General features: G+C 42.7%; 1 protein-coding gene across 2 annotated transcripts in view; it reads right to left on the bottom strand.

Moving 5' to 3' along the window:
• The window catches only part of GPD2 (glycerol-3-phosphate dehydrogenase 2), a 516,322-nt gene that overhangs the window by 13,643 nt on the left and 479,348 nt on the right, over nucleotides 1–23,331 (bottom strand). For both annotated transcript variants that reach the window (XM_029605520.1, XM_029605521.1), the window contains 2 exons: nucleotides 10,288–10,366; nucleotides 9,635–9,733 (listed from right to left, as the gene is read on the bottom strand). In XM_029605520.1, the coding sequence (XP_029461380.1) occupies nucleotides 9,635–9,733; nucleotides 10,288–10,366 (178 nt within the window). The remainder of the gene's footprint in view (nucleotides 1–9,634; nucleotides 9,734–10,287; nucleotides 10,367–23,331) is intronic.

Genomic DNA, 23,331 nt, shown 5'->3' with positions numbered 1-23,331 from the left:
AGAAGCTATTTTAGCCAAAAGATCTTCATTCAAAAACTGGAAGAAGGATCCAACAGAAGAAAATAGGATAATGCATAAGTGTTGGAAAGTTAAATGTAAGACATTGATAACACTGGCTAAGAGAGAATTTGAAAAGAAGTTGGCCGAAGAGGCAAAAACTCACAGTTAAATCTTTTAAAAATATATCCGAAGCAGAAAGCCTGCGAGGGAGTCAGTTGGACTGTTAGATGATCGAGGGGTTAAAAGGGGCACTTAGAGAAGATAAAGCCATAGCAGAAAGATTAAACAATTTCTTTGCTTTGGTGTTTACTAAAGAGGATGTTGGTGAGATACCCGTACTGGAGAAGGTTTTCATGGGTAATGATTCAGATGGACTGAACCAAATCACGGTAAACCTAGAAGATGTGGTAGGCCTGATTGTCAAACTGAAGAGTAGTAAATCACCTGGACTGGATGGTATGCACCCCAGGGTTCTGAAGGAACTAAAAAATGAAATTTCAGATCTATTAGTCAAAATTTGTAACCTATCTTTAAAATCATCCATTGTATCTGAAGACTGAAGGGTGACTAATATAGCCCCAATATTTAAAAAGGACTCCAGGGGCGATCCAGGAAACTAGAGACCAGTTAGCCTGACTTCAGTGCCAGGAAAAATAGTGGAAAGTGTTCTAAACATCAAAATCACAGAACATATAGAAAGGCATGGTTTAACAGAACAAAGTCAGCATGGCTTCATCCAAGGCAAGTCTTGCCTCACAAATCTGCTTCACTTTTTTGAAGGGGTTAATAAACATGTAGATAAAGTTGAACTGGTAGATGTAGTGATTTTGGATTTTCAGAAGGCATTTGACAAAGTTCCTCATGAGAGGCTTCTAGGAAAAGTAAAAATCATGGTATAGGTGGCAATGTACTTTCGTGGATTGCAAACTGGTTAAAAGACAAGAAACAGAGTAGGATTAAACAGACAATTTTCTCAGTGGAGGGGGGTGGGCAGTGGAGTGCCTCACCAATCTGTACTGGGACCCATGCTTTTCAATATATTTATAAATGATCTGGAAAGGAATATAACGACTGAGGTAATCAAATTTGCAAATGATACAAAATTATTCAGAGTAGTTAAATCACAAGCGGATTGTGATAAATTGCAGGAGGACCTTGTGAGACTGGAAAATTGGGCATCCAAATGGCAGATGAAATTTAATGTGGATAAGTACAAGGTGATGCATATAGGGAAAAATAACCCATGCTATAGTTACACAATGTTAGGATCCATATTAGAAGCTACCACACAGGAAAGAGATCTAGGCGTCTTAGTGGATACTTTGAAATTGTCGGCTCAGTGTGCTGTGGCAGTCAAAAAAAGGAATTATTAGGAAGGGAATGGTGAATAAAATGGAAAATGACAAAATGCTTCTGTATCGCTTCATGGTGAGACCGCACTTTGAATACTGTGTACAATTCTGGTCGCCGCATCTCAAAAAATATATAGTTACGATGGAGATGTTACAGAGAAGGGTGACCAAAATGATAAAGGAGATGGAACAGTTCTCCTATGAGGAAAGACTAAAGAGGTTAGGACTGTTCAGCTTGGAGAAGAGATGGCTAAGGGGGGATATGATAGAGGTGTTTAAAATCATGAGAGGTCTAGAACTGGTAAATGTGAATCAGTTATTTACTCTTTTGGATAATAGAAGGACTAGGGGGCACTCCATGAAGTTAGCATGTAGCACATTTAAAACTAATCGGAGAAGGTTCTTTCACTCAATGCACAATTAAACTCTGGAATTTGTTACCAGGGGATGTGGTTAGTGCAGTCAATGTTGCTGGGTTTAAAAAGGTTTGGATAAGTTCTTAGAGGAGAAGTCCATTATCTGCTATTAATCAAGTTGATTTAGAAAATAGCCACCTCTATTACTAGCATCAGTAGCATGGGATAGACTTGGTTTTCGGGGTACTTGCCAGGTACTTATAGCCTGGATTGGCCATTGTTGTAAACAGGATGCTGGGCTTGATGGACCTTTGGTCTGATCCAGTATGGCATGTTCTTATATTCTAGGCAGTGTGGATTTATAACTGGATAAAAGACAGGAAACAGAGTCTTTAACCAAATGGAGAAAGGTTGTTAGTGAAGTATCCATGAGTCTGTACTGGATCCTATCTACTGAGCATTTTCGCAAATGATCTGGAGAAAGGAATGAATGTGGTAACCAAATTTGCAAATGACAAAATTCTTTTGAGTTATTAAAAAATGCAGCAGATTTTGAGGAACTGCAGAAGGACCATGTAAGATTAGGGGATCTAAATGGGCATCTAAATGACAGATGCAATTTAATGTGGACAAATGCAAAGTAATGCACGCAGGGAAAAATAATCCATAAGAATCTAAGAATATAAGATTTGCCAGACTGGGTTAGACCAAAGGTTCATCAAGCCCTGCATCCTGTTTCCAACAGTGGCTAATCTATATCAAAAGTACCAGCCAGGATCTCAAAACGTTAATAGATTCCATGCTGGTTATCCCAGGGATAAGCTGAGGATTTCCCTAAGTCCACTTTAATAATGGTTTATGGACTTTTCTTCCAAAAATGTGTCTGAACCTTTTTTAAACTCAGCTACACTAACAGGTTTTATTTACCACATCCTCCGGCAATGAATTCCAGAGCTAAATTATAAATTGAGTAAAAATAAATATGTTTTATTTGTTTTAAATGTATCTAATAATTTCATTAAGTGTCCTCTAGTCTTTGTGCTTTATGAGAGAGTTGATTTACATTTACCTGTTCCATCCACTCATTTTGTAGACCAATCATTTGTCCCCTCAGCTGTCTTTTATCCAAGCTGAAGAGTCCTAACTTCTTTAGCCTTTCCTCCTAGGGGAATCATTCTATCCCCTTTATTAGTATGGTCACCATTCTCTGTAGCTTTTATTATTCTACTATTTCTTTTCTTGAGATGCAGTGATCAGAATTGCACATAATACTCAAGGTGTGGTCGTACCATGGAATGATGCAGAAGCATTTTGATATTTTCTGTTTTATTCTCCATTCTTTCTTAACGCCAAGCATTCTACTTGCTTTTTTGGCTGCACTACCCCGAGCAGATGATTTCAACATATTATCCACGATGACACCTAGATTTCTTTCCTGGGTGATGACTCCCAATGTGGAACTTTGCATTGTGTAGGTTTAATTTGGGTTGTTCTTCCCTACATGCATTACGTTGCACTTGTGCACATTAAATGTCATCTGCCATTTCAAAGCCCAGTCTCTCAATGTTCTCTTGCAAGTTCTCACAATCATCTTGGGATTTAACAACTCTGAATAATTTTTTTTTTTTTTTATCAACTCAAATCTGATCATCTCACCTCACATCATTTCTAGGTCATCTAATATATATACAGAGGAAAGTTGCCATGCACCCGCTTCACTGGTATGCAAATTACCTCCATTTCTCTCTTGCTGTACACTCTCTGTCTTGATATGGGCCCTATCCTTGCATCATCATCATTTGCAGCAGGAAGTAGGACAGCAGCCTCAGCAGCAGTTCAATGTGTAACAATCTGTTGCTGGACTACCCTCCAACCTGAAGGTGAAGCTGTGAGATATTCTGGACTACTTGCCCATTTCTCCCACTCAGCAGCCTTCGCTTCCCCCCCCCGGTGGCCATCTTGTTTTCTCTGACATATTTATACTGTGGCAGTTTCATCAGCCAGTTGCCAGAGCTTGGTCTTACCTTCAACCCTGGTACTCTGGCTAAATTCATTCATTGTTGGATTCCACATGCTACACTCCTGTTCATGCTCCTTCCCAGGTTCCTGGATTCTTGGTTCGTATCTGTTCCTCGTTCTGCTCTTGACCTCTTGCTCCTTGTCTGTGGTGGGGTCTCCTCCTGTTTCATATGCCTCACCTGCCACCAGCACCAGAGGGCTCAACTCAAAGGGAAGGTGGTTGGTCTAGGCAAAGGTCCCTCTACTGTTGGTAGCCTGCATTTGAATTTCCTGGCATTAGGCTGCTCGTTTCTGGGGCAATTCACAGACAGCAACCGTCACACAATGCAGGAGATGCAAGAGTGCTGCAGAAATGAGAGACCCACTATGGTGCTGGAGTGCAATGGAGTCCCCACACCCTGCCGGTGGGAGAGATCTATAGCTGCCCAGGAGAGATCAGCAAGGTATGGGGAGGGAAGAGGCAGAAGGTGAGAGGACACTGTAGGAAAGTGGAAGAGAGAGAAGGCAGGAAAAAAAGAAAAAGGAAGGATCATATAAACCAGAAGGGAAGCATAAAGGGAAGGAGATGACTCATCCATTGTATTCAGACACCTCTCAAACACTTGGTCCGTAACTGGACAGCTCGATCTAATGGTACTGTCTTGTCCTTGGATGGGCTTAAGAACTAGTTTATAAATATGATAAAAAGCAGTGATAAAGTACAGATCCCTAGAGCACTCCACTATTCAGCTTTCTCCATTGAGGTGATGAAAGAGGTAAATAGGAGGCTAGGCAGGAGATAAACAGTAGAAGGTACAGAGAAGGGTGACCAAAATGATAAAGGGAATGGAACAGCTCCCCTATGAGGAAAGACTAAAGAGGTTAGGACTTTTCAGCTTGGAGAAGAGGCGGCTGAGGGGGGGATATGATAGAGGTGTTTAAAATCATGAGAGGTCTAGAATGGGTAGATGTGAATCGTTTTTTACTATTTTGGATAATAGAAAGACTAGGGGGCACTCCATGAAGTTAGCATGTGGCACATTTAAAACTAATCGGAGAAAGTTCTTTTTCACTCAACGCACAATTAAACTCTGGAATTTGTTGCCAGAAGATGTGGTTAGTGCAGTTAATATAGCTGTGTTTAAAAAAGGATTGGATAAGTTCTTGGAGGAGAAGTCCATTACCTGCTATTAATTAAGTTGACTTAGATAATAACCACCGCTATTACTAGCAACGGTAACATGGAATAGACTTAGTTTTTGGGTACTTGCCAGGTTCTTATGGCCTGGATTGGCCACTGTTGGAAACAGGATGCTGGGCTTGGTGGACCCTTGGTCTGACCCAGTATGGCATGTTCTTATGTTCTTAACAGGCTGGAGGCCAGGGAGTGAAAGAGCAACAAGGAAGTAGCTGGAGCTGGTAAAGGGATAAGAAGCAGATGTTAGTTGATAATTAGCAGAGAATGGGTACAGAAGGTGAAAATGGACAATTAGGGAGTGGGTAAAATATACAGAGGGAATAGAAGACTGAGAAGGAATGAGAGACAGAGGGGAGAATGGGAGGTTTGGGGAAGGGAGAACTGGAAAGCTGGTAGATGAGAGGTAAATAGAGGAGACACTAAGAACTAGATGGTTAAATGGGAAGAAGGAAGGATGAAATTTAGCTATGAATGGATAAAGGCAGAGAAGAATCAGAGAAGAAATGATAAGGAAAAATCAATGTCAAACAGATACAGGAAGGGAAAGGAAGAAGATGGCAGGAGAGAGAAGAAATGTAAAATGGAAAAAGAAACCCTGGAAAATAACATAGCAGACTAAAATCTATTTTATTACATGTTATTTACTATATAGATTCTCGTCATTTGATGAGTCACTGTTTATTTAATATTTATTCTCATGTTCTGAAACTCCGTTTATTGTAACGCCTCACCGCGATTGTTTTGTTTTATGTAAACCGACCTGATTTGATATTTGTATCGAGAACGTCGGTATATAAAAATGCTAAATAAATAAATAAATAAAAGTGACCAGGACCAACCCAATTTAAAAAATAAAATGCCCAGATGACAAAAGATTTTCTGCTTTTAAAGAATGGACTTGTGCATTTCTTATATGTTTGTATTTTGCTCAGTTCAGGAGGAAATGCATCTATTTTTCCTCTTAAGTTGCATTGTATGCAGAGTCTAGATTTTTGGGTTTCCATTTCAAATTTTGTCTGCATGATTCTATTTCTAATTTTGCTCCCTTATGTATTAGTTAAGGGAGCACAAATTCTGCATGTGTGACCAATGTGAAGTATTCTGCTAGTATGTCACATCTGCGTAATAATCTATAGTAGTTTGACTAATGTATTTGTGCAGTCCTTCCCTTTCTACTACTACTAAGTATTTCTTTAGCACTACACAACATATGCAGTGTTGTACAAACATACAATAGTGTTTACAATCTAATAAAAAACATAAGACAAGAGACTTGGGGTATTTTATAAAGCAAGACAATTGTTAAAAAGAAAAGAAAATTAGTTAACAAAACTGCTGGCTTTCCTCTACTCTACATTTATATACTCCATCTCGTGTTCTAAGATCCCAGAATCAGATGTTACTCCAAATACCATCTCCTAAATCCACTAGGCTAGACATCACTCGAGAAAGATCCGCCTCATAACTGACATCAAGGCATTCAAAAAAGGCACTAAAAACCCATCTCTTCAAATGTGCATTCCCTGATTAATGTTTTTTTCACTTACTTCTATTTCCTTCCTTGCACTCCACCTCCCCCCTTCTCCCTGGCTCTTTCTTTAATCTCCCCAGATTTGTCTTCTCTGATACTTTAGTCAGTACTTATTTTAAGTTTTATTTTATTATAATGTTAATTTTAATTTGTACGTTATTATTTATTTTATGTATGTTTTTATTGTAAATCATGGCATACAAGTACTTTTAAATAAATTAAATAAATAAATAAAGGTGGGTCTTTAGATGGGATTTAAATACAGCAAGAGAAGGAGCATGATCCACTAGTCCAGGAAGACTATTCCAAGCACACAGCACAGCAGGTGAAAAGCATGGAGTTGGGAATTGGAGGTAGAGAAGGGCACAAATAGCAGTGACCTGTCTGATGAGTGGAGTGCACAAGGAGGAGTGTAGAGAGATAAGAGAGGAGAGGTAGTGAGGTGCTGTAGAGTGAAGGCATTTGTAGGTGAGCAAGAGGAGCTGAACTGTATGCGGAAGCAGATAGGGAGCCAATACAGTGACTTCAGAAAAGGGGTTATGTGAGTGCAGCTACTTTGGTGCAGCTGAATTTAGGACAGACTGCAGACTGAGATGACTTGCTGAGAGACCTGTGAGGAGCAGGTTGCAAGAGTCTAAGCGGGATGAGATGAGAGAGTGGATAAGGGCTCTGGTATTGTGTTCAGAAAAGGAAGAGACAGATTTTGGCAATGTTAAAGAGAAAAATGGCATGTTTTAGCAGAATTTTGGATATGCATACTCCAATGTTACTGGCTGATGGGATTGAAATAATGACTTATCCACAGAAACAGAGGAAGGAGGATGTGGGCTTTGGGGGAAAGATAAGCAAATGCTGCTGTTAGAGTACTGGGAGTTAGTGGTATTATGGTATAGCTTGTTTGTTATATAGGTTCTGCATATTTCTGGAAGATGTTGGGTTATTTGAAAAAGTATCTGAAAGTGGAAAGTATTTATGTTGTTACTGAGGTGACACTAGAATCTGAATATATTTTTATTTGTATGGTAAGTTTTAAGGGGAAAAGTTCCGTCTGTTTTCAGGAAGAATTTCTGTACATGTGGAGTATGCGTTAAGGAACTGGAGGTGCAGGATGTTGAGATTCTGTCCCTTACTGTATAGATTCCAGACTTCACTCCTATATCTACATAGAAGAATTGATTGAATGATGCTATCAAATAATTGTAATTATAGGTTTACTGAGTGGTTGAAACTGGTTAGGGAAGGGTCTAATAGGAAGGTCCTTGTGTCTTTTTCTTACTGTCTCTTTTATAGCATATTTAAGAGGTAGGGGGTGGTGCTCTGGGGTGGACAGGGTGGTCAACTTTGGCTTACCCCCCTTCATACTTAGCTTGCTACCCTGTCAAATCCCAAAATATTTCTGTATAGTCACACCAATGCCACTCTGGGATGGGGATGTTCAGACAGTATATTGGTTTCTGGAGGACTCAATTCTTGTGTGCTCCACTGGGTCCCTGCCTGTTTATTCCATGCTGGAGAAAGACCTTCCTTGGATGCAGTCCAATCAGCAAGATGTACAGGAACACAAGGGAAGAACCACTATGTTCTATGCAAGAAGTGGTACAGCACATAGCAGATCTGTGAATTGGATAAAGAGTAGCTCGTGATGCAAAAAATTGGAGGCCAAGTTACATGGAGCCCATGATACTGCTCTGTGTAGCCCCAGACCTCCCTTTTCGAACTGCAACTACACAGAGAGGGAAGAGGTAGTCAAAACAACTAGGTAGCTAAGCCTGTATCTCAGATACCCTTGTATCTTCAGTTTAATTATCAAAATTGGGGAGGAGAGGTGGGTGGGAAGGATCAATGGGTCCATGCCCAAGATCTTTTAAGTACTTAGCAATACCCCTACTGGACAAGTTTAATTGTCTATTTTTTTCCTAAGGCAATGAAAGGTCATTGTTTCATTTACAATAAGTATGAAAATTGTTATATATCTTATAAAATCAAGCACTGTCAAAGTGAGAAACAGCAAAGCTGAGAAATTAATTATGGAAATACTACAGAATATCATCCCATAATTCTATGCAGTTAACTCTCTTACAAGCATTACTCTAGCTGGCAAACTTTAACTAGTGGGACAGAAAAATACAAGGGTATTAAAAAAAAGAAAAAGATATTTCCCATTTCCATTCTATTAAAAGGTTTCTGGGAACCTCTTTTCTTGACTCAAAATCTGTATTTGTAGCTTTTACAGTGAGGTCAGGACCTCTAAAAAGCACAGCATACAAAATATCATAAATCAATGTGTTGACAATATGAATCGCAAGATAAAATATAAAGAACCACTGCATCACACACCAGTGTCTGTAGATATCTCCTTATTCCCCATCCTATTTATGGAAAAGAGGGAGACCACATAGGGCAGAGGGGAATTTTAATTAATTCAACACTTAGAAATATACTACCCTCCTAATTTGCTGAAGAAAAAGCTGTTTCCAATGAGATTAAGTCAATTCATTGTATCGACCTTTGTTGCTATATGGCGCACATCTTTCCTCTTGATGACTTTTAAAATAAAATATACACTTGTTTAAAAAGATATGATAATGTTTTAAGGAAGACAAATAGATATGATGAAAATGCTTTAAAGAAGATTCTCTTTTAATGCAGGACACAACCTGTGAAAATTTTCTGCATTTAGATTCAAGAATGCTCTTATCTACAGCTCATCTCGAGAGAGACAATTACCATTTCCTTTGCTTTCATCTTGTTTGTTTAACTTGACACAATGAAGAAAGGGCTGACACTGACCAAAATCCCTAGCATTAATTTATTTCATGTTCGGCATTCATCATTGCCATGGTGCAGGAAAGATCTGGCAGTCATTTGAAATACCTGCCCAAGCAAAGCCTCTACAAAAACAAACCTGGGCTGGAAAAATAAACTCTTCATGAGAGCACAGTCAGATGGGCATCTAAAAGATGCTAGTATCATTATTGCACTTTTTGGGTCCTTTTAAAATACTCTTGAAAACCTTGTGTGTTAAGATGGGTCCCTTACTACACAGCAACTTCTGTCTTTACAGGGTGCATAATATAAAAGTGATTAAGCAAGTCAAATGTAGATTTTATTTACTTAATAGTTATGGATAAAGGATATTTTGTTGTTTTCCTTTCATCACTGTGTTTTCCTCTGCCCTATGTAGAAAAAAAACACCAACCTGCAAAAATTCATTGAGCTCAACTTGTCCATTCTTGTTCAAATCCACTTCATTAAGGATTTCATGGAGTGTATTTTCATCCATCTGGACACTGATGTTCTAATTAAAACAAAAATTTAGACTCATCATTTTCTATCTTTATAGCAGTAGTGGTTCTTCCTACTTACAGCAAAACTCAAATCTGATATGAGTAAGAGGACCGATCGCAATATAGGAAGGGGAGCAAACCAGTGAAGTATTTTGTATATTTAAAATTGTTTAATTTTAGAAGATATGATTCCTATTAACAAGGAATAAAAAAAAAATGATCAGTTAGTCAGCGGTTTCCCTGGTGCTCTTCTGTTCATGTTCCAAACTGTCAACTGGTCATATCTTTTATGATTCCCAAGTTGTGAACAAACAAATGTTGAAAAGAGATACGAGGAAGCACGGGTCTGTTGAATAATTTTACAATTTCTGTTTAAATAGGAATTGCCTTCTTTTCTCTCTATAGCAGATTTGTTTCAGAAAAATAAGCCATTTGTGGCTCTTTACCTCACTATAACAGTTTTCCTCTTATAGAAAATCTGAATCTTATTGTGAAAAGGCGGCAGAACTGCTGACATCATATTACCCAACACAGATAAAAATTTAAATGAAGAAAAAAATGTTACCTCTAACACACGCTGGACATCAAGTATTGTGATGAATCCTCTCTTTTCTTTATCAAACTTATGAAATCTCTTTTTATACCTAGAAGTTAAATTTATTAAAAAAGCAGTATGTTTATAAAACAGGAGTGATTATAAATTTCTACAGTAATATCAAAAAAATGTATTTGCTTAACATACGACAGGCTCAATTCAAATATTTGCAAGGAATTCAGCCTACACCATGGTGCAAAGTGAGTGGTTCTATTTTTAGTGCAATTTTCAGCCAAAAGCATCAGTAAGAACAAAGCATTTTTCAATTTTAATACATATATAACAAAACAGTACACAAGCAGCACATTTTCTTGGGAAAATGTGTATTCTTTTTAATCATGATCCAAACTACACAAAGGGGTAGATTTTAAAATGTGCGTGCGGGAGTAGATTTGTTCGTGCAACCTGGCAACCGAGGCCGCTCCCGAAATCGGAGCGGCCTCGGAGGGAACTTTCCTTCCGGCCCCCCCACCTTCCCCTATCTAACCCACCCCCCAGCCCTAACTAATTCCCCCCCCCCATCTTTATTTTACAAGTTACGCAAGATAGGCTCGGCACGCGCAGGGGGTGGAAGGGGCAGCTTTTCGGGGGTTACGCACGCAAAATGTTCAGCCAAATGACATGCAACTAGCATGCAATTCAGACTTTTTGTTCAAATATATTAACTGATTACTAATTTGTTCAAATATATTAACATATTACTAGTTTATTATTATTAGTTCAACTTAAAATGGCTGTTAGGGTCACTCCCTGAAGTCACTAACACAATTAGCTCAACTGCTTGACAACTGAACCAGACCAATTAACACCACCACCACTTCAATTGTAACAAAAAAAAAAATCCCATCTCATTAGTCATTTTGAGCCTTGCTTCTATGAAAACATCAGCAAAGTAAAATTTACAAATGTCTTAAAACACAACAAATGCAAACCCTCACATGGTTCAGTTTAAAAAAGAAATAGCTTTTATCGTACTAGGGTAATTCCTTACTTCCTCAAAGGGTCCCTCTGGAGATATGTTGATGAATAAAAAGGTTTTGGGCTGTTGTGCAACTTCCAGCTCCTATCTGCTCACTTTGCTGATTAATATTACATTTTTGCATACTCAGTTAAGACAAAAAATAAGTTAGAAAGCAGCAGACATATTTCTACCTGGAACTGATAGAACTGCACAGTAACCAGATAGCAAAAGACAAGTGACTGCCGACATTAGTTCCAGAAAGAGCACATTCTGTGCATTAACGGTAGGGGATTCTGGTTTCCTGCAGCAGCTCTAGGGTACATTCTGGGGCACAATTTTTGATAGTGACAATTTTGCTTAAATCTGTATACAGTTGTAGAGTTCTTGGGGGGGCTATGCACTAAAGCATGGCATGTAATAAAAATATGTACATACAAACTAAAATTTGTAAATATGTGCATTTAAATGATGAATATGATATGCCAAATAGGAATTCTTGAGTACTTGCTAAATATTATGATTTGCTCTCCCCCCCCCCCCCCTTTTTTTCAACTTAGCACATGCATGCTAACACTTAATTTTTAGCACCTGCCTAAGAACAGGTGTTTATTTATTTATTTATTTTTTTAGTGCGCACACTACTGAAAAGGCTAAGCTAACAGGATGCATTGGGGGTTACACATGGAGGACTTGAGGCTACTGCAAAAAGAAAGTAATGGGAAGTGGAATACAGGACTTAAAAAAAAATGGAAAAATGGCAGTATCAGACCAGTCTCCAACATACATTTTAGTATATTAAAAATAATTCTGCATTTACTTATATAATGCAACAGGTTCAAAGAGGTCAATGTATGTTCTAACATAAAAAGATAGAAATGACGGCAGAAAAAGACCAAATGGCCCATCCAGTCTGCCCAGCAAGCTCCCACACTTATTTTCCCATACTTATCTGTTGTTTCACTGATCACCAAGTTCAGGTCCCTTGTTAGTAACTGTTTTGATTCAAATGTCCTGCCACCCCCCTGCCGTTGATGCAGAGAGTAATGTTGGAGTTGCATCAAAGGTAAATCATAAGGCTTAATGGTTAAGGGTAGTACCTGCCATATCAAGCAAGTTACCCCGATGCTTGTTTACACTGACTGCACAGATCAATGCCTTGTTGAATGTTGTCTGAATGTAAATCCTCTTTTCCACATTTCCCTCTGCCGTTGAAGCAGAGAGCAATGCTGTATATGCATTCAAAGTGAAGTATCAGGCTTAATTGGTTTAGGGTGGTAACTGTCACAATAAGCAAGCTACCCCCACACTTATTTGTTTACCCAGACTGTGTAGTTCAGTCCTTGTTGGTTGTTGTCTGAATGCAAATCCTCCTTTCCACATTTCCTCTTGCTGTTGAAGCAGAGAGCAATGTTGGAGTTACATTAACCGTGTGAAGGCTTATTGAGTAAGGGTAGTAATCACCAGGTAGTAGCCATCACCATTCCAGCAAGCCACCCCCTTGGCTCTTCTCTTCATTCCCATCCTCTAGCCTTTATGGATTCACAGTGTTTATCCCATGCCCCTTTGAATTCACAGTTTTAGTCGTCACCACTTCCTCCAGAAGGGCATTCCAAGCATCTATCACCTTCTCTGCGAAGAAATACTTCCTGACATTGGTTCTAAGTCTTCCTCCCTGGAGTTTCAAATCATGACCCCCTAGTTCTACTGATTTTTTTCCCAATGGAAAAGGTTTGTTGTTGACCATGAATCATTAAAATCTTTCAATTATCTGAAAGTCTGTATCATATCACCCCTGCTCCTCCTCTCCTCCAGGGTAAACATATTTAGGTTCAAGTTGTACATGTCTAAATGTATAAGGCACAATACTGTCAAGAATGGAAATAAAGGACCATTCAATAAGTTCTTTGCCATTGCCATGACTGTGCACAAATGTTTCACTGCATGTGTTCTGTGTCTCAAATGGTTCTCACAATCTGTAAGATAGCTGTCACAATGGAGACAAGGCAGCAACAGCTAAGGGCTAAGTCCTCATAGAAGCCAACAAGGGGAAGGTAGAAAGGATGCTTATAATATAGCCTCTTCCCACCAAAACCTGGTTAACAGTCTTTAGCCTTCTGACTTCTGAGACAACCACTCCTACATAGAGTGGACACCATAGAAAAGGATAGAGGAAGTGTCAGAAGCTTCAAGGGATGGGAGAGACTGGTAGTTTAATTTAAGTAAAATTGTTTTGTTGGCATATGACAATAGCCATTGCTATCAGTGCTATGGTTACTCTGTCTACAGACAACAGCAGGTATTCTGAGGCTTCAGCATGAACAGCTGTTGTCATGCCAATTCTGCCCCAACATTACATAGAGGGGATATGGTAAAATGCTGGTATCCTTGTGACTCAAGACTGGGAGATTCCCTTCCTTGGCATCAATGGGATAAATGTGCTGGGGCTGGCCTAGGAACTTGATACCAATCATTCTCCTCTTTGGCAGATCTCTGACAGTTGATCTTGACCCCCTCACCATCCTGTATCTTCACCTGCAGCTGGCTTTAATTTACACTCCTCATCCCCTCTCACAGCTCATCTGGTTACTGCAAACCATATGATCTCACATATATTCTGTTCTTACATTTTGCAAAATCACAGAGATACTACCAATGTCACTTGGCTCACAGTAGAACAGGTGGATTGAAGGTTAATGCATGATTGGGGCTATCAGAAGTTGGAGGAAGGGCTAAGGGAGGAAGGGCACATGTTGGTGAACAGGTTGCCAGTATTTTACGGTAAACAACTAAATTTGAGATGCTTGCTGTGCCCATGGAATTAGGAATTTTGAGCCACAGTGTGGAATGAACACATTTTAAATAGTATATTATAGATGCAAACTGGAGGCTATAGAATAACAGAGACTATCTGAAAGATTCATTTTTGCAGAGTGACTTTTCTATTCAGAGACTCTTTTAGCTCTCCATGTACTTTGTATAATTTTTAGAATTATTAACAAGGATCTTTTAAAATATTTTTGCATCTGGCTGACACTAATCCATTCAGGACAACAACATTTTTTAAGAAAAAAGTGAATGGTTAAATGTTTGGTACAAAATAGAACCTAGAGTTGGGATTTTAAACTCTAGTCTTTGAGGGTTTGTTATGTCTGGAGACTCAAAGGACTGCCCCGCAAGCTGTTGAACTCACCCCAGCCTCCAAGTAGCAACAGGATGCCACAATTACTACATGTCGCCGACACTGCCATTCTGGCCAGGCCGCCACCTCCCCTTAGGAGCACACATGCGCGGATGTGCACACAATATGGCCCCATGGCGGGAAACTCAGAGCGGTGCCTCCTGATAACATCAGCCTTATCGGGCTATTTAAGCAAAGGTCCTGCAGCATTGCCTCACCTTAGCAACAGGTCTCCTGCCTAGAGCAGTGCGTATTTCTCCTGCTTTTCCAGCTGCTGTTTGCTCCTGAGTTCCTGTCCTCCTGCCTAGTCCAGCCTGTCTCATCCAGTGTCTCTTGTGTGTCTTTGTCCATCCTGAGCCTGACTTCCTGATACTGAAATCTTGCTTTGGGCCTGACCACATTTGCCTGCCACCTGGATCTGATTTCTTGCCTTGCACCAGACTATGCTTGTTTGCCACCTGCCCAGACCTTTGGCCTGTCCTTCTATCTCCAGCCTGCTGCCTGTTCTGACCCTGGAGTTCCCTTGGACTCTTGCTCTCTATACTACCCTTGGGATCCATCTAAATCCTGCCAGCCACCAGAACCTAAGGGTGGGGGAGGCAGCTGAAATAGGCAAAGCTCCAGCCTTTACCACTTTAGGCCATGTTCACCAGTTGTCGACTCAGGCCTCATAGGTTCTTCTACAAGGTTGTTTCAACTATGCATAGCATAAACAGCTCACACTGATGCCATTCATCACAGTTTGCTGAGGCCATGAGCTCCGCGGACTTGTCCCAGGACTCCACCACTGCCGGGTTAACTCACCAGCTATAACAGCAGCAAGACCACTGAATAAGATGGCCAATTATCTTCAGAGTATAGCTGCCCATCAACTCCCATGGCACCTCCTCTGGCACCTCCGGTATGGCCTATTACACCCATGCTTCATTTGCCTCTGCTTCCAAGGTACGATGGGGATCCAATCAAATGTAGAGGCTTCTTGAATCAATGTCAAATGCAATTTGAATTGCAAGCACCTCTCTGTCTGATTGCATGAAGATTACAAATATCTAGTCCTTGTTGGGTGTTACTGCCCTAGAGTGGGCTTCGCCCCTCTCCGCTCCTAGGGAATCTGAACAACTTCCTGAGAAAATTTTGCATAATTTTTGATGAGCCCGGCCACACGTTGCCCATGGCCATCGAGCTTCTTCAGATCAGACGAGGCTCCCGGTCTATTGGAGAGTATGCAGTTAATTTTCGTATGCTGGCAGCTGAACTGCAATGGGTCAGTGGTAGCCTAATAGTTATCTTCAGGCAAGGGCTGATGGAGCATATCAAAGATGAGCTGGCTGGCTGTGATCTGTAGGATACATTGGATGGGCTAATCAGTTTGGCCCTCTTCCTGGACCTCAGATTCCAGTAATGGGCTCGAGAGAAGGGCCTAGCTTGGCATCCCATTTGCCTTGCCCCTAGTTTCCAGTCCACCTCATGAGTTGGGACCAGTTTAAGAAGAGTTCTTGCAGACAGATAGCCTCAAGTTGTCCACTGAGTAGGAGGCGAGACACAGACACCAACTTGTGCTCTATTGTGCCATCCCTGGGCACTTCACAAATTGCTGCTCGGCCAAGCCAGGAAACTCCAGGACCTAGGCCTTCCTTGGTTCATGCTGCACCAGGCCCACATCAACTGAAGTACTCTACAGATTGCCAGATGGAGCTCTTGCTCATGAGCAATGTCTCGCCAAGGTCTCCCCTATTGTGCACCTTGCCCAGACAATCATTCTGGAGCTACTGGGTCTGCCACCGCAGTATGCAGAGTATGCGGATGTTTAGCAAACAGCAGGCAGAGATCCTGCTACCACATCGCTCCTATGACTGTCCTATTGACCTGATTCCAGGGTAGGTACCACTTAGGGGGTAGAGTCTACCTGCTCTCCATGCCAGAAACAGAGGCCAGGTCCAAATATATCAAACAAAATCTGGACAGAGGGTTTATTTGCCCTTCTTAGTCACCAGCCAAAACCGGATTATTTTTCATCGACTTACTGTGGGCTCAATGCAATTACCAAGAAGAACTGATATCTTCTGCCATCACAAAACTTTCTGACCACCTCATAGGGGCGCAGATATTTACCAAGCATGACTTGATAGGGGGGGGGGAGGGGGGGGTGGCATACAACCTAATTAGGACCTGAGAGAGAGTCAAATAAAAGACCACTTTTAATATCAGGGATGGACATTATGAATAGCTGGTGATGCCGTTTGGGTCATGCAATGCCCACGCTGTCTTTCCAATTATGGTTAATGAGATTTTTCAGGCCCTGCTAGACTCCCATGTGATGGTATTATCTTGGCAATATCCTAGTATTTTCAAGCTCATTGCAAGAACACCGAGATCATGTGAAGCATGTTCTTCAGCGATTCTGTGAGCATTCCTTATATGCAAAATTAGAAAAATGTTCTTCCGAATAAAAGGAACTCCCATTCTATCCTGGGAATGCCTCCAACCCATGGGCCTCAAAGCCCTGCAGCACTTCCTCGGATTTGCAAACTATTACAGACAATTCATTCACGGCTACTCTACATTGGCCGCACCCCTTGCCGCTCTCACCAAAAAAGGCTCAGATACCAAGAACTGGACCGACAGCGCTATTCAAGCATTTCAGTGTCTCAAGAAGGAATTCACCCATGACCCAAGTCTGCATCACCCAAACCCTTCCAAGCCGTTCATACTGGAGATAGATGCTTCTGTCCTTGGGGTAGTGGCTGTCCTCTTACAGCACAACAACCATGGAACTTTCATGATCTGTTCTTATTTCTCTAAAAAATGTGCTCCCACAGAGAGCATTACATCACTGAAGATTGCGAGCTGCTGGCAGTAAAGCTAGCCTTAGAGGAATGGTGACATCTGCTGGAAGGTACAGGACACCCTGTGACTGTCTACATAGACCGCAAGAGTCTGGTGCATTTGGTGCAATACAGTGGGTAAACCCGCAGCATGCCACTGGTCATTATTTTTCAACTGGTTTAACTTTGAACTGCGATATCGCCCTGCAGAGAAGAACCGAAGGGCTGATGGCCACTCATGTTCCTTTGATCCTTAAGGCTCTCTGGAGCCCCAACAACATATTGACCCCACAAGAATCATGGTTGCTGCCATGCTAACAGTTCCACCAGGAAAGACTGTTGTTCCTCAACGGATTTTGTCAAAGTTCTTCAATGGGCCCACAACTCCCATTTGGTGGGGCATCCTAGAATTACCCAAACCCTGGAGTTAGTTTTCAGTCATTACTGGTGGCCTCAGATGAAGACAGACATGAAATGATACATAGAATTTTGCCCCATATATGCCATGATGAAGAGTCCTGAGCTCAACCTTGGAGAATATTACAACCACCGTCAGCCCCTAAAGATCCCTGGACCTACTGGATTTTGTCAATGATGTTACCCTCTGAAGGGCAACATCACTATATGTGTGGTGGTGGATTGTTCTTCAAAAATAGCCCATTTCATGCCTCTCCCTGGCCTCACTTCAGCATCTGAATTGGCCAGTCTCTTCGTCCTGCACATCTTCCATCTGTATGGGCTCCCTCTTCACATCCTTTTGGACAGAGGAGTACAGTTTTTGGCCCACTTCTGGAAAAGCCTGTGCAAGAAGTTTGGGATTACCTTGGACTTTTTTTCAGGCTACCTTCTCCAGAGCAATGGGCAAACTGAGTAAACAAAGAAGACCCTCAAGACCTTCCTACAGGACTAGTAAACCAATGCCAGGACAACTGGGCATCACTACTCCTGTGGGAGGAATTCTGCCACAATAATCACATAAGCAGCTCGATCAGGTCCTCAATTTTTTAATGTAGTGTTTGGCCACCACCCTCAGACACCTAAACCCATCCTGGTTCCCATCACCTGCTCCACAGCTAACATAATGAGACACGAACTCCAGGAGGTGGCAAAAGATGCACTTCCTGGAGTTTGTGGTGGACAAGAGAATCACCAGGCACCTCGACTCCAGCCTGGGGAACTAGTATGGTTTAGTATGAAAAACTTACACCTCAAAATGCCTTAGCTGAAGTTTCCCCCAAGATTTGTGGTCCCTTCCCTCTCATGCAAAGCTAAGGCCAGTAGCTTAAAAACTAAAGCTATCCCTGACTTTTCAGATTCATTATGTCTTTCATGTATGATTGCTGAAACCAGCCATCTTATCTTGGCCAGGCAGACTATCCCTCAAGCCCACCGAAATCGTAGCTGAAGAGAACAGCCAGTATAAAGTCAAGGAGAGACAGGATTCTAATCCAGTATTTAATTTCCTGGAAGAACTTCAGCCCAAAGAGAATTCCTGGGAGCCAGTTTCTAACCTCCAAGCCCAACTATTATGGGACTTCCATAGGGGATTCCCCCACGAAGCTCAAGCCCAGAAGACTGGGGAGGGGCTTTGGGGGGATAACTGTTACATTTGGTGGCTCACAGGACTGCCCTATGAGCCACTGCACTCATCCCAGTCACTGCCTGAGGCCTTCTTTAGCAGCAGGACGCCACCATTGCTACATGCTGCTGACTGCTGTTGATGCTGCCATTCCGGCCAGGCTGCTGTCTCCCCTTAGGTGTACGCATGCACAAATGACCCTGGAGCAGGAAACTCAAGAGCATACCTCCTGACGTCAGCCCTATCGGGCTATTTAAGCAAAGGCCCTGCAGCATTGCCTCGCCTCAGTAACGGGTCTCCTGCCTAGAACAGTGTGTGTTGCTCTTGCGTTCCTGGTTCCTGTCCTCCTGCCTAGTCTTATCCATCCTGCCTCACCCAGCCTTGTCCTGCCCAGCCTGTCTCGTCCAGTGTTTGTGTGTCTTTATCCATCCTTGGCCAGACTTCCTGATACTGACCTCTTGCTTTGGACCTGACCATGTTTATCTGATGCCTGGTCTTGACCTCTTGCCTTGCACCTGACTATGCTTGCTTGCCACCTGCCCAGACCAAACCCAAATTTGGAAATATAGTAGTCACGTCTGCACCACCTCTGCTCCTTATTCTGCCCTCAAGCTGATCTAGCGGGGTAGATGTTTTACTTACAGTTGAGGAGATAGCCCCTTCCAAGACTCTTCCATTGGGGCTCAATCCCCATGCAGCGCCAAGAGTAGATTCAGGCTCCTCAGTGCTCAAAACCCCGGTCAGGATTAGCCACTGCTTGCCCCAATTTCAGATCAGCTTGGTACAGAGCTCCTCCATAAGCAGTTGGTCAGAAAGCTCACATTTGGGAGGAGAAGACGTGGTAGGCGCCCCGGGGATCAGTGATGTTTCTTCGATCAAAAGGGATGGGATTTGCTCAGTGTTGTTCCCTAACGCGACTGCTTTCAGAGCCATTCTTGGGGTGGGAGAGAAAATCCCCTCAATCCATGGTTGTAGGTTTTCCAATGATGGGGAGCTTTCACTAGCACCCCACAACTTGGCCTTCCGCTTTGTATGCAGCATCAGAAATCCAAGGAGGTAACAAGGAAAATCACGGTAGAGAAGTTCTTCTCAGAGTTCCTCACTGGCGGCCCATTGATTTGTTTTTTTCTTCTGCGATCCACTGATGGTAGACTCCATAAGTTGAGTAGTTTGCTACTGATTGCTTCAGTGACCACACTTGTGTGAATGAAATATTTTGCTGAGGTGATCTACCACCTTGTTGGAGATCCGGGTAAGATAGGTGGCCTGGAGGACAGCACGACTGTTTGGCTGCCCAATTCCAAATCTTTAGAGCTTCCTTGCAGAGAGGCCATGACACAGTCCCTCCGTGCGTAACAACATATAACATGGCAACTTGATTGTCGGTTTCTTCCCGGAAGATGTTTGAATTTTGACAGAGTATCTTATTTTAACAGACTGACTGGAAGCAGCTTTCCTCGAGAGACCAAGTGGCCCTGGGTTCAAAAGGATCCTGCGTGAGTACCCCCATCCTTTGGTGGAAGTATTACTTGATTTGAGAGTGTGCGAAGAGGAGCTCTTTCCTGGAGAACTCAGAGGTATAACCATCACTGCAACTCTTGCTTCCTGTCTCTGGAAATCTGCACCACTGTTGACAATGGCTGAGTTAGTTAATCCCTTTGAGAGCTAGACCCCATTGAAGGTAATAGATGTGACAGCAGGTCAGCGGGACCACAAGGATGGCTGCCATCATGCGTTCTAATATCACTAGGAGTGCTTGAGCTGTTGCGCATGAAGAGGACAGTAGCTTGTGCATGAGCAATCTCAAGGTGTTTGTTCATTCTCAGGGCAGAAATGCTTTCTGATGTAGTGAGTCTATCCAAGCCCCACTGAATCTAAACCCTTGAGCAGGCCATAGATTCAACTTTTCGGTTGACTAAAAAAACCCCAAGCGCTACAGAAGACAAATAGTCTTCTGCAGGGAACGGAGCACTTCTTCCCGAGAGCTCGCTGTGCCTAGAAAGTCATCATGGTATAGGAGAACTTGTATTTTTTGTTGATGCTGATGAGCTGCTACCACTGCGAGGCATTTTGTAAAGATTTTCAGAGCTGCCGACAGGCCAAATGGGATACCTTGTATTGGTAGTGGGAAAAATACACCTTGAAGCAAAGGTAGTGCCAATGGAAAGGATGAATGGGTATGTGAGCATATGCATCTTTTAGGTCTAGGGCACATATCTATTTATCCTTCTGTATGTAAGGGAATATTGAGCTGAGGGAATTTGTTTTGAATTTCTCTTAGAACAGATGTTTGTTCAAGTCCAGAAACGGCTCAATCCTCTTGACTTCTTGAGGATGAGGAAATACTGGGAGTAGAAGTCCTGTCCACATGGGGATGCATGGACTTGCTCTATCATTAGTTGTTAAAGTGATTGCTCTTCTAGACTAAGTTGCACCAGGTGAATTGGATCTGGATTGAGAGTCACACAATGTGGGAGGGATGGTAGATAGGAGAAAAGCAAGTGGTATCCAGATTGCACAATTTTGAGGTCTCAGAGTTCCTTGGTTATTTGACACCACATTTCCAAATGTAGTTCTGGATTTTTCCCCCTTTTGGAACACAGGCATAATTATTATTTGGAAGGATTAAAAACTCAGCCCAGTCTTGGGTTGGGCTTGTGATTGGTTTTAGGCTGTTTAAGTCTGGCCAGAAGTGGAGACCCTGGCCAGAAGAGGTAGTAGATAGCACTGTTGAAAAGACCAGTAGGGATGTCTGTGGAAGTAGTCATTTATATGTGAAGGAGCACCTTGAAGTACAGGGCTTTTTTGGAGCCAGAAAGAGATCAGACTGCTACATTCTGATCTTTCATCTGAGTGACTGCTTCTCTTAGCAATTTGCCAAATAGGTTATCTCCTAAACAAGGTAGGTCTGCTATCTTCTTGTGGACATCTTTGTGCATGCTGCTCATGCTAAACTAGGCCCTATGTCGAGCCACAATTGAGGCTGAAGAGGTATGTGAAACAATTGAATGACTCAGACAGAATGGATGTGATGATAGATGTATTCTTCTGAATCCAAAAACTGTTGGCGATTACTACTGTCTACAGCTTACAGAAAAGGCTTTAGAGCTCACAGTCGCGATGCTAGGACCTTTAAAGCCAAGCCCGGATATCAAAGACGTCCTTTCCCGGCCTGAAGAGCGCCACCCATCGGGGTAAGAGCCATCCCTCTTTCCCTCCACGCTTGACCTGACTCGCTCATCCCGCGCTGAGGCCTACCCGACGCCCGACCGAAGCCATCGACCGCACCAGCGCTGAGGCCCGCCCATCACCGCACCCCCTGGCCTATTGGAGGCCTGGTGCCCTACCTACCTCATAGCCGTGACTCCAGGACCTTTAAAAGCCAAGCCCGGATCTCGAAGACGTCCTTTCCCGGCCTGAAGAGGGACATCGCTGGCTCGCGCGACCGGTGCCACCCATCGGGGTAAGAGCCGTCCCTCTTTCCCTCCGCGCTCGACCCGACTCACTCATCCCGACCAAAGCCATCAACCGCACCAGCGCTGAGGCCCACCCATCACCGCACCCCCTGGCCTATTGGAGGCCCGGCGCCCAACCTACCTCACAGCCACAACGTCAGGACCTTTAAAGCCAAGCCTGGATCCCTGGTGCTGCGCACCGAAGGGGCACGAACAAAGGGGCCTGCCCCTTAGTGCACCCCTTTTCCTCCCCCTTCACCACACTCACAATTGTCAAGCTTCTTCCCCCTCTCCTTCCTTGTCCCTTCTAACCTCCCTTCCCCTCAATGCTTATCTGAGCAGACCATTGTAACCTGAAGAGTCACCACCCCTGCTGCCCCTAGCAGATATTACCCCCCTGAAAATCAGCATCTTCGTTTTACCTCCACCTGTTATTGCTACAGTACCTCTATTGTAAATTGTACCTTTCTTGCGACTGCATTTGCCATCCCGAAGGTTACCTAAGCTGCTTCTGCCTCCCTAAGGTAATCCAAGCCATCTACTGTTAACCGGGCCCCCCCCCCACCCCCCTTCTGGCCGTCTATCTCTACCAGTATTACCCTCCATCGCCTCCTTTCCCCCTCTCCCTGGCCTTATAATGGCAACCTACCCAATCCCCCGCAAATCCCTTCTCCCCATCCTCATTTCTCCCCTCACAATCCTATCCATAGTCCTTTTCAATGCTCAATCTCTCTCCAAAAAAAACCCAATCCTTAATGATCTCCTAATTGACTAAGCCTGAAATCTGCGCCGTCACAGAAACCTGGCTCAAGGATTCTGACATTGTGCTCCTCAATCAGCTCCCCATACTCTCTTATGATATCTTCACCATCCCAAGAAAAGAGGCAGAGGCCTCCTTCTAGCAGTTAAAAAGTATATAAAACAAATCTGTGATCATTGACACCTTTCCCAGATTTGAAATTGGCTTGTTCAAATCCCCGGAACTACAAATCTGCCTTGTCTGTTCCCCCCTAGCC

This window comes from Rhinatrema bivittatum, chromosome 6, assembly GCF_901001135.1.
Source record: "Rhinatrema bivittatum chromosome 6, aRhiBiv1.1, whole genome shotgun sequence".
Lineage (NCBI taxonomy): Eukaryota > Metazoa > Chordata > Amphibia > Gymnophiona > Rhinatrematidae > Rhinatrema > Rhinatrema bivittatum.
The sequence above is the reverse complement of the archived record's forward strand: the minus strand, read 5'-3'. Positions and strand labels throughout refer to the sequence as shown.